The sequence below is a fragment of the Notamacropus eugenii genome, chromosome 2 (genome assembly GCF_028372415.1).
Source record: "Notamacropus eugenii isolate mMacEug1 chromosome 2, mMacEug1.pri_v2, whole genome shotgun sequence".
Lineage (NCBI taxonomy): Eukaryota > Metazoa > Chordata > Mammalia > Diprotodontia > Macropodidae > Notamacropus > Notamacropus eugenii.
In genome coordinates, this window is record NC_092873.1 from 290,438,993 (window position 1) to 290,455,502 (window position 16,510).

At 37.8% G+C, this 16,510-nt stretch overlaps 1 protein-coding gene and 1 long non-coding RNA gene across 3 annotated transcripts in view; one reads left to right on the forward strand and one right to left on the reverse strand.

Annotated features, from left to right (window-relative positions):
- RAP1A (RAP1A, member of RAS oncogene family) overlaps nt 1-16,510 on the forward strand; it is a 91,888-nt gene that overhangs the window by 61,050 nt on the left and 14,328 nt on the right. For both annotated transcript variants that reach the window (XM_072644343.1, XM_072644344.1), the window contains exons 3-4: nt 14,482-14,550; nt 16,190-16,246. In XM_072644343.1, the coding sequence (XP_072500444.1) occupies nt 14,482-14,550; nt 16,190-16,246 (126 nt within the window). The remainder of the gene's footprint in view (nt 1-14,481; nt 14,551-16,189; nt 16,247-16,510) is intronic.
- LOC140527428 (uncharacterized) overlaps nt 1-16,510 on the reverse strand; it is a 56,674-nt gene that overhangs the window by 30,344 nt on the left and 9,820 nt on the right. The gene's annotated exons all lie outside the window — the stretch shown is intronic.

The window sequence follows — 16,510 nt, forward strand, 5'->3', positions numbered from 1 at the left end:
TTTTAACTATTATGTGTCAAACATTCTGCTAAGCACAAAAGCAAAAACAATCCCTGTCCTCAGGGAACTCACATTCTAGTAATGGGAGCGGCTAGTGGAATGGAAGCTAGCATGGGACCTGGAGCCTTGAAGGCTTGAATTTGAATTCTGCCTCAGACACTGACTGTGTGATTAGGGGACAAGTCTTTTAACTGCTTAACTTCTTCCATCTGTAAAATGGGGATAATAATAGGACTTGCCTTAAGGGGTTGTTGTGAGGATCAGATGAAGTAAGAAAAAGTGCTTTGCAAACTTTAAAGTGCTATGTAAATGCTAACTATTTTTATTAGAGAGAGACCATACATCTAGGGATTGGTTGTCACAGATGTGCACAGTGGGTATTGGTTTGGGAAGTTACAAGGACCAGTGAAGGGAACATTGAGAGTAAATTGACACAATGGCAATGTTGATCTGAGTATTGTTACGGAACTTTAAGAGGCAGGGTTGGGCAGAGAGGACCTACAGGATAGCGGTGCAGCTGGTTAGAAGATGGCAGTGGGGGTGAGGACAGAGGGGCAGCGAGAGGCTTAGAATGGAGCTTGCTTGGAGCTGCCTTGATGTATTGGGCCCTGTGAGGCATTCACCATCTGGGTAATAGGGCTCCATGGGGAGAGCTCTGGAGCTGCTGAAAGAATTAACTCTTCCATGGCAATGTCTGTTCTGCAAAACAATCCAGATGTTCTAGTTGATAAGAATGACAAAGATAACAAATATACCCATTCTGTACAATAATGCTGCATATCTTAGTATTATTAGGGAATCACATGTGCCCAAATAAAGGTCTTGGTGCTTTTTGCTTTAAGTGCTGAAATGGTTGAAAACTTTTTTTGGCTTTCTAAATAGTTTTTCCCTGTCTCTTCCTTGTTGTCAGCTGTCACATCTTGTTGCTGTTAGTGCATATTTCTCTGTCATCTTGCTATTTTGCTCTTCCAGACTGACACTCACTGTAAGCTGGAAAATTAGATAGCTACGCCCATTTGAAATATGTTTGAATAAATAGACCCTGGGATTGGGGGAACTTTTTTTGAGTGAAATACATTCTGTTTACTTCATAGACTTTGTAACGTAACAACAGTGATTGGCCTTTATATACTGTGGTAAGGTTATAAAATATTTTTCATGGGAAGCTGAGATAGGCAGTATGAGTAGCTCATATTACAAGGAAGAAAGCTGAGGCTCAGATATGGGGCATCATTTGTCAGGTCATAAAGCTAGTCAGCGTCCATGCCTAGATTTCAGTATACCTTATTGCTTCTTGATCTATTTTGGCTGCCTAGAGGTCTTTTTTACTTGTTTTCTAGTTCTTGGCTATATTCTATGTAGTAATGTTGCAAGAGAAGAAATGTTACTACACTCTATTGGGGATGGGAGAGGAACAAAGAAACCTGGAGACAAACAGGAAAAAGCCAGAACAATAAGGCTGGAGTTAAGGATTGGGGTTTTTATGGAGCAACATCCTCATTTTGTTCCTATAGAGTACATCCTCATAAGGGTATTGAAAGCTATTTTGTATGTTCACAACTGCAGTTTTAAATGATGTATTACCTCTTGGTACTTGCCAAGTAGACCTAGATAAATTAAGCTGAATGATGGATCAGGTTTTTGAGTGGGAAGTTTGCTATGCCTAGTAATCATTCATGGAACATGAGGAACAGCACAGATTTGAGGAGAGATTGTAGTGTCACCTATATAAAATATGTTAGTTTTGTATAACCATTTCTGATAGTATAGTACATGATAGAAATCAACTGAGCTCGCACTGTTTGTGCAACTGAGTTCCTGTATTGTGAATGTGGTCAGCCCTCATGTCCCAAGGCAGAATAGGAACCAAAAGTGAAAGAAATGGGAATTGCAGGCCTTGGAAACCTTTTTTTTGTTTTGCACTGCTTTCCTCTTCCAAAGTGTGATTCAGTTCTGGTAGGTTATCTTTGTGGCATTTTATAAAGAGGATGTTGTATGTCATAGATGATAGTAGACTGCTGCTTTTATACCTTCATTCTTCATAGGTTAAAATCTGATATATATATATATATATATATATATATATATATATATATATATATATATATATATATATATATAACAGATTTCCTCAAAAAAACAAAAAGCATACGTTATCTTTAGGGAACAGGGCAGGATGGAAGGAATACCTAGATATTGAAATATTTTCAGTGGCTTGGAGCGTAGTAGAGAGAACTTCTTTTACAGCAAAGAGTTGACACCCAAACAGCCAGAGCAATAAAGGAGCACCCTGGAAGAAAGCCAGAGACCTGAGGGGGTACCGTGATGCGGTGTGATTGGTTAGTTTATCACATGGAAATAAGGAAGATTCCACTTGTCTGGTACTACATATAATCCATTCTTAAACTGAAATCCGCATATGTGGAAGAAGCCACAGGATACTGAAGAAAGGACAACGATGAAGAGAAACCTAGAGGAAGTGAGTGAGATTGATAGATTGTCTACAAGGAGTAGACTGATACAGGAAAGAAGAAAAGCCATGACAGAAAGACTGAAGAATGTTTGATGAGGACAGGAACTGTTCCATTTTTGTTTGTGTATGTCCAGCACCATATGCAGTGTCTTACATATAATACATATTCTTAATAAGGTTTTGACTGAAAGATAGAAAAGCTTAGCAGTTGGGGATGATAAGGTGCTACATGGCATCCTTGAAGGCCTAGGACACTTGTACTGTGTATTTTAGGATGCAGAGCCCCCTGTGTTGCATCACAGTGCTGTTCTAGAGACATTCCACTGGAAAGGGTTGCATTCATTTATAGTCCTCAGCTCAGAATGGGTTGTATTCTGATTTGTCTGAAGTCTGTTGCTTACAATTCAGAAACATTTCCCGTAGAAATAAGTAGTCAAGTTCTTAGGCTCCCTACCTCTGGATCTACCTCTTCCCCACTCTCCCTTCCACAAACCCAGGTAGTAGGGCTAGTGGTCCCCTTTCCACTTCACTCCTGTTTCTATGAACTTGAACAAATAAATGTAGGTATTCCCCTAACTCTCACCTCCCAATTTCTTTGGCCTTGGCTCCAAGAGTGGAAGGAACACTCACTCTGGAGTCTGAGGACCTGGATTCAAATTCTACCTCTAAAGCTTACTACTTGTAAGAAAAGTCACTTAACCTTCCTGGGCTTCAGTTTCCTTCTCTGTGATCTCTGAGGCCTTTTTAGCTCTAGATTTGTGAACCTGTGGTCTTGATTTAAAAGATAGCAATGATAAGCTTCTCAGCAGTTTATGTAGTAGACCCAATAGTGGCTACTAAGAGTAAACTGAGAGCTGAAAATGATCCTAGTGGTCATCAAGTCCAACTTTTTCAGTGTACATCTGAGGAATATGAGGCACAAAGAGGTTAACTAACTTTCATGGGGTCACACACCTAGTCGGTATCTGAGATTTGAATCCAGGACTTCTGATCCCAGGTCCAAAAGTCTATCCAGTACACTCATAATCAGATTTTAAACTGAGAAGGAAAACTCCTATTTCTGTCCACTAAATGAGATATTATATGGAATAACATATAGTGTAGGAGGCAAAATGATACCAATGCCAGTAATTTGCAGCAAACAGCATCCAAGAAATGAGCCAGCAAATATCTGTACATAATGCACAGAGTATGGATAATGAGTAAGGTGTTCTGTAGATCCTAACAGAAAGAAGCAAATTTGACTCCATAGGTACCATTGATGGGATAACATATGTGAATAGAATATCGTTCCAGAATAGTAAATTTGATTCAGAAGGAGCACAGTTGGTAAAAGAGAAAACAGTATACCATTGTTTTTTAAAAGACTCACTCATCCATCACCTTCTTTGCACAGACACAGGCATTATATCCTAATGCAGGCTTGCCACCCCTTACCTAGGCTATTACAATGATGGCTTTGTGAGGATAGAGAAGGCTGTGATAGATGCGGAAGTAGATTTGAGGTGAGTATAAGGCAGAGGAAAGAGTCCTGAATGACTCCAGGGTTATGAATCTGGGTGATTAGGAGGATGGTAATGCCCTCAAGAAATAGGCACATTTGGAGGAGCAGTAAGATTAGGAAGAAAGATGATAGCTCCTGTTTTGTTGAGATTGAAGTGCTTATAGGACATCTGGGAGGAAGACAGCCAACGTGCAGGTGATGATGTGGAACTGGAGTTCCTTGGAGGAAGTGGTTGAGACTGCTACATAAAGGTGGGTGTCATGTGCATTGAAGTGATACTTGAACCCTTGGGAGCTGATAATATGCCTTCCTTGAAGGGGCTGGAAGAGATGGGCGATAATCCAGAGACTGGAAAGGAAAAGTCAAGCAGGTGAAGTAGGAAAGAACATTGGCATTAAACCCAAGGGAAAAGAAAGTGTCAGAAGGAGGACCAAGGAGAATGAGGACTAACAAGAAAAGGTGAAAGGATGTAATATCTAGAAGAATATTAGTAACCTTAGAGACAAGTTTCCATCAACTGGTGACTCCAGAAACCAGGTCACAAGGAAATGTGAAGTTGGGCTTGAAGAAGTAAGTGTAGAAAATCCTTTCCCAGAGTTTGGACATGAAAGAAAGAGAGAGAAAATAGCTTGAAGGGAGGGCAGGGTCAAGTGAAGGTTGTTTTTTGTTTGTTTTTTAGAGAATAGATCTGGGCTCATATTCAAGCTCTATTACCTCATTACTTTGGGCAAGTCACTTTCCTCAGCTCTGTTTCTTCTTCTGTAAAATGACTACTTTAAAGGGCAATAGGAAGAAAAGCCAGTTAGTGGGAAGAAAGAAAGTTACTGGAATAAAGAGGAAATATTAAAATTGAGGGCATAGGTAGAGAAATTGACCTTAGCAAGAAGGACCACTTACTCAGCAGGAAAGGACAGGTAGAAATTAGCTTGGTTTTGAGTTAAAGAAGGGGGGAGAAGAAAGGGACTCAGTTAATAAATTTTCATTAGGTACCTACTACATGCCAGGAAAAGCAAGCCTTACACAGGTTAAACGGGAAATAATAAACAGAGGAGGGGCCTTAGAATTAAAGGGATTTGGAGAGTGAAGAGGGTTAGGGGGAAAGATAATGAGTTCATTTTTGAACATGTTCAGTTTAAGATGTCTACTGAACATCCAGTTTGAGATGTCTAAAAGGCAGTTTAGAGATGTGAGATTAGAGGTCAGAAGGAAGATTGGTGCAGAATGAATAGATTTGAAAATCATCAGCATAGAGATGATAATTAAATCCATGAGAGCTTATGAAATCATCAAGTGAAGTAGTATAGAAGGAGAAGAGAAAAGATTCCAGGACTGAACATAAGGGATACCTCATATTAGAGGGCATGACCTGGAAGAGGATCCAGCAAAGGAGACAGAGAAGGAGTGATCAGATAGATAAGATGGGAACCAGGGCAGAGTAGTGTCCTGAAAACCTAGACAGAAGATAGAATCAAGGAGAAGAGAGTGATCAGCAGTGTCGAGAATTGAGAAAAAAGGCCATTAGATTTGGCAGACAAAATCATTAGCTACTTTGGGGGGGACAATTTTGGTGAAATAAGGTTAGAGGCTGAATTATAAGGGATTAAGAAGAGATTGGGAGGAGAGAAAGTGGAGGTACCTGTTGTACACAGCCTTTTTAAGTTTAGCTACAATGGGCAGAAAAGCTATAGGATGACAGTGGGGTTCAAATGAGGTATTTTTCAGCCTGGGCGAGTCATGCTCGTGTTTAAAAGCAGTAGGAAGTGAGCCAGGAGACAGGGAGAGATTGAAAATAAATCGAGTGGGTATGACAAAGGGGGCAGTCTGTCAGAGGAGACAGATTGGAATGAGATCATTTGAACAAGTAGAGGGGTTAACCTTGGTAGGAGTAAGGCCACTTCATCATGTGAGATGAGGTGAAGAAAGAAAGAGTAGCAGAAGGTACCTGAGAGATAGATGAATGAAGATGGAATTCATGGCTAATGATTTCAGTTTTTTCTGTAAACTGTGAAGCCAGGTTCTCAGCTAAGAGTAAGGTGGTGATGAGTTGAGGAGGGATGAAAAGGTTTGGAAGAGCTGCTTTGAGAGTGGGATAATGAGAAGGGAGGTATAATATAATTACCTAGCAGCAGTGAGGGCCCAGTCTAGAGGCTGTGTAACATAAATTTGTAGTGGACCCAGCCAGAATGGTTGAGTGATTTCCTCCATCTTTGTTGAACAGTATGTGTGTAGGAGTGAAGGTGGCAAATGGTGGGAGTGATGAGTGTTCCAAGGCTGAGACTTGACTGGATATAATTGGCAACATGATAGGGGGTTAAGGATTCAAGAGAGGAAGACAGTGATGAATTACATTGGTTCACCAAGGGGTCAAGATGAAGAAAAGAGAAAGTGGTTAGTACTGGGGAGATAGCTTAGGAGGGAATTGAGGGGTTAAAGGTTTGGAGATGATGATGCTAACAAAAACTAGGGTTTTATAAGGGAAGGTAGAAGGAGAGGTGAAAAGCCAATAGATTATTATTGGAAAAGGGGATTTTAGAATTCTTGAACATAGAGGTGAGACATTCATCAGTGATGACAAGATCAAGGATATGACTATATATGTGGCTGAGGTGAGGTGGAGGAAGAGGTCATGAGAAATGAATAAGTTGAGGAACTAGAAGTTTAGGGTGTTTGAAGGAGAGTCAATATATCTTTATCAATAAATTAGGGGTTTAAAAATATCTTCTAAGTGGGGTAGAGAAAGTATTTGAGGGCTTGAGAAGACTTGGAGTGACTAAGATAAATTGGGATAGAAAATCAAGAAAAAACAAATAGCAGTACTGTAGCACGGTCTCAGCTGAAATTAGATAAAAAAATTTGTAATGGACTCAGCAATGTGGTATAATTGACTTTCAAAGCTCAGGAGTCTAATCAGAGAAGGTAGATGATGGGGATTCTTATTCATTTATGGTTTGGATTAGAAAACCTCCAAGGTCAATTCTAAGTCTGGAATTCTGAAATTCAGGAATGGTAGTAGTGAGGAGCTGTGTTAGGGTATATCAGGATATCATTCCTGGGTATAATGCCTGACATTTCTTTCTTTTTTTAAAAAATATATTTTATTTTATTATTTACCAATTACATGTAAAAAAAATTTAACATTCATTTAAAAAAATTTTCCATTCCAGATTCTCTCCTTCTTTCCCTCTATACCCATTGAGAAAACAAGCAATATGTATTGTACAAATGAAGTCATGCAAAACATATTTCCATACTAACCATGTTGCAAAAGAAAACACATATGCACACAAAAATAAGAAAAGTGAAAAAAGTAGGCTTTAATCTGCACTCAGAGTTCAGCACTTCTCTTTCTGGAGGTGGATAGCAATTTTATAACATTTGTTTTTAAAACTTTGAGCTCCAAATTCTCTCCCCACCCCACCCCCTTGTTGAGAAGACAAGCAATATTGGATCATTGTCTTCATGAGAGTAGCTAAGTCTTTCACAGTTGATCATACCTTCAATATTGCTGTTACTGTGTATAAGGTTCTCCTGATTCAGTTCCCTTCACTTTGCATCAGCTCATACAAGTCTTCCCAGGTTTTTTTGAAGGCATCCTGCTTGTCATTTCTTATAGCACAATAGTATTCCATCACAATCATATACCACAATTTGTTCAGCCATTCTCCAATTAATGGGCATCCCCTCAATTTCCAGTTCTTTGCCACCACAAAAAATGTTGTAAGGATTTTTGTACACATAGGTCCTTTTCCCTTTTCTTTGATGTCTTTGGAATATAGACTAGTAGTGGTATTGCTGAGTCAAAGGGTATGCACAGTTTTATAACTCTTTGGGTATAGTTCCAAATTGTTCTCCAGAATGGTTAGACTAGTTCACAACTACATCAACAATGACTGTATCAATGTCCTGATTTTTACACATCCCTTCCAGCATTTGGCATTTTCTTTTTCTGTCATTGTTAGCCAGTCTGATAGGTGTGAGGTGATACCTCAGACTTGTTTTAATTTAATGCCTTAGAGTTTTTGATTTAAGAAGGCTCTTTAGGCACCATCTTTCTCTTCTGAAGTACTATCTCTACAGAAGCTTCCAGGTGGCACAGTGAACAGGGTGTTGGTCCTGGAGTCAGGAGGATTCATTTTCCTGAGTTCAGATCTAGCCTCAGACAACTATGTGACCCTGGGCAAAACAACTCGCCCTCAGTTTTCTCATATATAAAATGACCTGGAGAAGGAATGACAAACCACTTGAGTATTTATGCCAAGAAAATACCGAAATGGAGTCACAAGGAGTTGGACATGACTGAAAAACAAAAATTTGTACAGTGCTTATTAGCACAGTGCCTGGCACATACTATATGCTTAATTAAGTGCTTATTCCCATCATTCCTACTTTTTACTGGCGGGGGGCTTTCTAAGGATTAGCCTATTTACATCTTTCCCTATTACGACCATTTGTTGCTTCTGGACAGATTTTCTTTCCTCCTTTGGCCAACCATGGACTAGAACCACAGTGGCATCCAACTCAAATGGAAATGGGGCTACTAAATCATATATAACAATCCCTGCAGGCCACATAATGACTTAGAAAACCACATATTAGCATTATCTATTGTATTTTTATTTTGTTAAATATTTCCCAATTATATTTTAATGTAATTTGACAGAATTCGTCTTTGATACTTCTGGACTATAACATGTTTTCAGTCCTTGTCCCATAGCCTCCTGTCCTTAAAGCAGAAACAAAACCGTTTTGAGGTTTTCTAAGAGATTATGACTAGCTACTCGGAAGAAACAGATGATTAAAAATAACAAAAGGGAAAAGTCACGAAGTTTCAAAAAATCTGACTGTTTTAATAAAAGTTATTCCTTAAATTCATTAGATCTCAAATGGATTTAGGCATTGATTTTTCTCTTGTATTTGGGCCCTCATCTTTCATACTTTTCTTTACAATTACATCTTCATCTTTGTCCCATTCAAATCTTTTTTCATTATAGTGTTTAGTTCTCCAACATCTTCACCCAGCTTTTCACTTTCTTTTTTTATTCAGACTCCGTAAAAAAGACAAAGGGTAATATGTAGCACAAAAAAGCCCTGGATTAGGAGCCAAAGGACCTGGGCTCCAATTCCAGTCTTGAGACCATAGTAGCTTGGGCAAGTCATTTCACTTATTTGCTTTGTTTTCTCATTTGTAAAATGAAGAAACTGAACAAAATGATCGCTTAAGGGTCTATACTAGTTCTTAAATAGGTGGTTATTTAGTACATCAGGTTCTAACGTAAGATTCACCTATATCTCAGAGAAAAACCCAGACTCTATTTTCCTTTTTCCTAAAGGAAGTTTGTACCAAGCATTTTACCACAAGAGGCCTGGAGTGGAGAAGTAGTTTGAGAGACCACTTGGCATAGTGGAAGTATGCTAGACTTGGAGTCACAAAGACCTTAGTTTGTATCTCATCAGAGACACTGAAAATCTCTGTGTGACCATGAATGAGTCACTTAACCCCTCTCCTCCTGAGTCCTCATCTGTAAGATAAGGTAGTATCTGTAGCACTTAGCTCATAAAACTGTTATGAGGATCAAATCAGAAAATTTTTGTAAAGTCCTTTGTAAACTTTCAAGAACTGTATAAATGATGGCTATAACTCAGTAGACCATGAACTACTTGGTGGCAAGGCATTTTTGCCTTTGTGTCTCTAGCAGAGTGCCCAGCATGTATAAGTACTTAATAAATGTGTGTTGAATTGAACTGAGATGAGAAGAGGACAGAAACACTGGTGCTAGGACCAGAACTGATGGGGGGAATGGAGAGAGGAACACCAGCAGGGAGAAGAGAGTGTAACAAGCTAAGAAGTTATAATAATTTGTCTTTCTCTCCTACCTCTTTTTCCATTTCATAATACTTGTACCACCACTATAGATCCTACACTGGACTTGAACTAAGGTGAAGAAGTGGGAAACAAGACTGGATAGGTGTTCTGGGCATCAGTGGTATCAGTAAAGGGAGGGAATGAATTAAGAGAGGATAGCCCTAAACATTGTCATTGAGCAGGAAGGGGAATTTCAGTGACCACTTAGAAATAGATGTTTGGAGGACTTGTTTAACAGTTTTTGCCTGAACTGTGTAAGAATAACCACCGTAAAGAGTAAGTCAGAGGTATTAGTGTTGAATAAATAAATTTTGGGAATCATTAGTGTAGAATTGGTCATTGAAAATATAGGAATTGATGAGATCATCAGTCAGCATACATTTAAGTTCCTGTCTATACATGCCACACTGGGCTAAACATCAGGCATTGAAAGTCTTTGCTGCCAAAGAGCTTGTGTTATATTAGACAACATGTGTATAAGTAAGTAAATGCAAGGTTAATTGAAGGGGGCACTAACACATAGGGTGCTCAGGAATTGTTTCATGTATAAAGTAAGGCAGTTGAATAGAGTCCTGAAAGAAATGGATTCCGAGAGGCAGAGGTAGAAGAGAGAAGGGCATGAAGGCCAGAAATGAGTATTATATGAGGAACAATAACTATGTCAGTATTGCTGGACTATAGAGTGCAGAAAGCAGAATAATATATAATGAAGTTGAAGTTGTAAAGGTAAATTGGAGTCATTTTGTGAAGCACTTTAAAACCCTAAAAGGAGGAGTTAATCCTAGAGACACTTGCAAGGCATTGGAGTTTATTGAGGAGAAGAGATGTTCAAACCTGCACTTTAGCAAATTCATTTTGGCATCTGTGTGGAGGATGGATTTGAGACAAGGACACCAAGTAGGATGAGGTGATAGAAACTGAAAAGTGTGAGAGTAATGGAAAGAGGTTGAGTGAGATATCCTGTAGGGTATAAACAACATGATAAAAATGGGCAGTTGACATTAGAATGACAAGATTGCCTGACTGGGTAACTTGAAGGATGATGTTGCTTGATAGGTAAGTTTAGAATAGAAATGGGTTTAAGGAGAAAGATAACAAGTTATGTTTTTAATATGTTGAGTTGAAAATGTAGGCAACCAATTTGATAGCAGTTGTAGATGTGTGACTATAACTTGAGGGAGAGTAGGACTGGATAAATACACTGTAGATTTGGGGGTCATCTCCACAGAGATAAGTAAACCAATGAGAGTTGATTGCTATACCAAATGAAAGAGTAAAGAAGAAAAGAGAACCCACAAGCAGTGCCTTGGAGAACACTTACAGTTAGCGGGATGATATGAGTGGTGAACCAATTAAGGAAACTGAGAAAGCTGTGAAATTGCTAGTAATAAAACAAGGAATGAATTATTTTCTCTTCCCTCTCTATCTCTCCTTCCCCCTGTCCCCAACCCTTCTCTCTTAATCCTTTCCTTTCCCTTGTAGAATGTGCTTAGTAGAGTCAGATGCTAAAGAGAGGTCAAGCAGGTTGAGGATTGAAGATAAGATAGACCATCAAACTTGGCAGTTAAATCATCAGTAAGGTGGAGTGAGCAGTAACTGTTGTATGATATCTGAAACCAGATGGCAAAGGGTTGAGAAGTCAGTAGGAGGCAAGGAAGTAGAACCATTGAATATAGATTCATTTCTCTAGGAGTTTAGCAGAGAAGGAAAGGAGAGATATAGAATAATAGTTTGAGGGGATGGTAGGATCTGCTGAAGGTTTTTTAAGGATGGAGGAGAATAGAGTATGTTTGTAAACAAGCAGGGAAATAAACTGAAGTTTGAGGGGCAGGAAGAATAGATACATACAGAGAAATTGGTTCTAGTGAGAAAAGTCAGCCCTTTCTTTACCAGAGACAAAAGTAAAGAAGGGGATCATGGGAGATTTTGTCACAAGGTTTTCATGAGGAGGAGAGAGATTCCACAGAGAATGATCTCTCTTTTCTCAGTAAGGGAGGAGGCTAGATCTTTAGCCCAGAAGATTGGGGAACTGGAGCCTTGGAGAGAGGAGTAAAGGTTTGGAATGACCTCCTGAGAGTGGGAAAAGTTCAATTAAGGAGGAGTTAAAGACTGTCTTTCTTTAGTGAGGTCCCAGTTGAGATTAGATGACAAATATGTAGTGGTCTCATTCCTCTTGGTTTCATGATTTCTTCTAGCTCCATTCAGCAATACATGAGTAGGAGTGAAGGTGAAAGTGGGAGTTTGGTTGGGGTTTGGCAGGATTCTTAGTCTGAAAGTATTTATTAAGTGCTTTAAGTACAAGGCACTGTGCTAAGCACCAGGGATACAAAGAAAGGCAGAAACATTTTAATGGGGGAAACTACATGCTAACAAGGTATTTACAGTGTAAATTAAGGTAATCTGAGGGGGAAGGCTCAAGCAAAAAGGAGGGAGGGATGGGATGATAACTCACCACTAGAAAAGCCACTTGCAGTATACCTCAGAACAATAGGACAAAGGATTCATGAGTAGAAGATGTTGCAGAATTGAATTGGTTAACTATAAGGTCAAGAAAGGAGACAAGTGAACTTAGAGCAGCCTTCATGGCCTAAGAGAGTACTGAGAGATGGAGGGATCAGTGATCTCAGTGAGGGAGAACAAATTTAGAGAGAGGAAAGGCATAGAGAGAAGGGGAATCATAGAAAATTGGTATCTCATAAAGTGACTTGAGTTTTTGAGGATGTTAATCATCTGTGTGTAGGACTGAGACAAAGTACAGAAGAGTAAATTGTAGGAGTTTGAGTTGTATGAGATTGAGAGGTTACTTAAGTTCCTTGTGCAGATATCAGATTACATGGAATTGGACTGTAAAGGGGAAACTGTGAGCCAAGTACCTAACTTCTTGAGAAGGAAAGAATGGTTTAAGAACCAATAGATACCTGTTACTAAAAATCTGGATTTTGTGATAGAGTTCAATGAAGTGAACCTCAAAAGAGAGGCTGTTGAGTAGTGGCAACAAAGTAAATATGACAGTGATATTGGGAGACCAAGGAGTATACTGACTCACCTTCCAGGACCTAGGAGAGAAAGCTAGAGAGAGTGGTTAAGGATGTGGTGTTATTTTGAAGGGAGCCATATATGTCTGACAGGTAAAGATGGAAAGAGCCCAAGAGAAAGAGGTCTAAAATGAAGAGAAGTATGTAACTGGGATACAAGTTCCAGAAGGCACAATGGGCAGAGTTCCAATGGGAAATGGATCAAAGTATCTGGAATAAATGAGTACAAGGAGGAGTGGTTTACTCTTACAGATCTGGGAATTCAGTATCACAAGGACTGGAAGAGAAAGAGGTAATAAAACTTTGTTATCATAGCAGAGTATATAGAGAAAGGAGAGAAGAGGTCCCAGAATTGAGCCTTGAAGGATACTCATGCCAAGAGGTGGGAGTTGAATAATAATCCCTGGAAGGAATGTGAGAAAGAATGATCAAATAATTACAGAGAAAGGTACAGGAAGGTTTATTTGACATTTCAATTTCATATATGATAAGATTCCTTTGAAAAGTAATGGTTCCTCAAGAGAAAGTTAATATTCTTCTGGGTGAGGTGAGGTGTGAGTGTATCTAACCTATTCCAAAAAGGAAAATTTCTTAAAACTATCTAAGGGAATTTTTGTTTCATATACATATACATATACATATATATATATATATATATATATATATATATATATACATATATATATATATATATACATATAAAAATAACTGTCCTTTACTTAAAAGATACAAGGCTCCTTGTTTCCAGCCTACATAATTCTTATAGAGGAAAAGTTCAGCAAAATCTAAGAACAGTGCAGTTAACTTTTAAACAACATTTCTAAGACTTTACATAGGACTGTTGGCTTCTTTGCCCTGGTTTTAACTCATTCAGAAATTGTTTTGAAATTAGCAGATATGCGGGTGCTGTAGGGGTATTAAGAATAAAGTGATAGGAGGAGAATTCATAAAAGTGAATTTTCATTTTTCTCGGACGTGTACCTAGTATGTATTCATTCATGTAATATTTAAAAAAGCATTTTTTACTGTATATTAGACATTTCCATATGTAGAGGTGGCAGTATTATTGATCATTTAAATGACTTCTCACATTTTCACTGCTGTTAAATGGTGAAGTGATATTTAGTTTTTATGGTCAGAGTTAAACCGAGTGAAATTTACTATGGGATATGTATTCTACTTGAAGGTAACTGTCGTCCCTCTGTCTTCTGATTTTCAGAGGTGCTCTTTCAGAGTTGTACTGCAGAGGTATGAGTTTAAGGATGGTATAGATGTCCAGTTTGGTACATAATCAGCTATACTCATTGCCTAGAATTGTCTCCAAAGAAATAGATTATCAATTCCCTGATTAAATATGTTGACTTACATAATTTCATTGAATATTTACATATAGTCCTCTTTTTGAAATATGCTGTAATTTGAACTAGATTTATCTTACTCTTAGTATTATGATTTATGTCATAGTATAGAAGCTAAAGATATTAAAGAGCTGTAAAAACTACAAAAATCATGATTTAATTGAACTGTGGTTTCTTTTTAACTGTTAGCTTTTGTCAGGAGGTTTGATTCTTGAGTGCTTAACTTTTCTCCACTTTTGTTTTTCTAGACAGTACAGTTTGTCCAAGGAATCTTTGTTGAAAAATATGACCCTACAATAGAAGACTCCTACAGAAAGGTAAGCTATGGAACTTGTCTCAACATTTGCACTAGTGTTTTCTTATAACTTGAAATCTTGATACATAAAATTGCTGCCTAAAAACAAGTTATTAAATTGGATACAAATTCTCTGCATGAGTCATATGTATATTTTTAAATACTTAAAACTTTCTTAAATTCACAGATCTGTGCCATCTTACAGTTTCTCAGTGGTCTATTGCTATTTTGAAGATCTTATAACTAAATATTAAGTAGAAGGATAAAACTTAAAACTATGGTAATAGTCACATTTTTCTAGAAGAAATTTTTATGTGGAGGAAAAAGTACTTCAACATCTTTACAATAGATCTGCTTTTGATTTTTACCTATTTCTTCATAATAAAATTTCCATAATGGTCATGCTTGAAATCATTAAGTGGTTATAAAATTGCCTTATATTTATTTTGTTGCTTGACTATAAAAGTATTACCTTGTCCTTTTTAAAACTCAAAGAACTATGAGTTTGGTCTTGGCAAATAGCCATACTGTGTAGCTATAAAGTGCTGTGACAGTCTTTACCAATTTTCCTCCCATTTTCATGTTATTATGAGGGGAAAAAAAGAGAATGTGTTAAAAGATCATTGGAGAGAGCAGTGTTCAAATCAGAGACCATTTTTGTACAAATGGAAAAAAGGTGTTCTTTGGAAGTTGTCATGATATGGTTGTAGAGTGCCATAACTTTTGCTGAATGAAATCTTCAGTGTGTGGAATTGACAACAATATCTGTCATTAAAAATAAAATATATGTGAAGTTTTACACTTACTAAATTGAGAAATTATGGAATAATTCCACACTGTCATAAATTAATTATATGTTACTTGAATCTTTCTTGGGTCACTTTGGTGCTATCTTTCCTGTCACCAGCACCATGAGAAGGAGGTTCCAAAATGCAGATTAGGGTTCCTGTAAAAGGTAGTGTTGTTAAATTTCCATCCGTCTCTGATCTGCCTTCATTCAAAACCAACTATAAAAATAGTAGCAAAGACGTACTTTTGAAGGTTTGATGTTTTTTTTGTGTGTGTGTGCTTGGAGATAGTAAAAGCTTTTTTAAGACTCTGCAGTGTAAACTACTGGAATGCCTACAGTTCCCCAGAAACATCATTACTTGAAGTACTGCAGTATCTAGAGTATCACAAGATTTGTTCCCATGTTAGCCTCATCTTAGGATCATAAGAACACAAATTAGTACTGGGAAAAGACTTTATGTCTTCTGATCCAGCCCCTTGTTTTATAGAGAAGGGAACTGAGACCAGAAACGTTAAGTGAACTTGCCCCAAATACCATAGGTTTTTGCATAACAAAACTGGGCCCTGAACCCAGCTTCTGTGACTCCAAGTCCAGTGATCTTTCCATTGCACATTTAGGAGAATGTTTTCTGTACGGGTAAATTATAAGTCATTAGAGTAATAGGATTGGGTATGCATAATGTTACACACAGTTTTAAGTGAAATCTTTTAAATAGATATGAATAGATATCAAATAGCCTTCATTTTAAGGGGTTCTTGAGCCACCAGTAAATTATAATTAAACAAGTTACTCTGTATAGGTGGGAGGGAAATGGGGCAAAAAGTTGGATGTTGCCACTTAATTCTCATCCCATCTTTTTTTTTCTCTCTAGCAAGTAGAAGTTGATTGCCAACAGTGTATGCTTGAAATCCTCGATACAGCAGGGACAGTAAGGATGTTTTATCTTTCTATGAAACTTTGACTTAATAACTTGGATATTGAATAAAAGTTGTCATTAGATTAATCCTACCATGAAAAAAAAATCTTTGTTGTGATTAAAAATAAATCTTCCTAATTTAGGACTGATTAAATTTTCTTAAGCATATTAAGTTCTTTGTGGTATATTTAATTCCTGTGTAACACCTTATTATTTTATGTTGTGCTCATATCTGCCTGTTGTTTCCTATCCCTCTAAATGAGTTGTTTAAGTGTG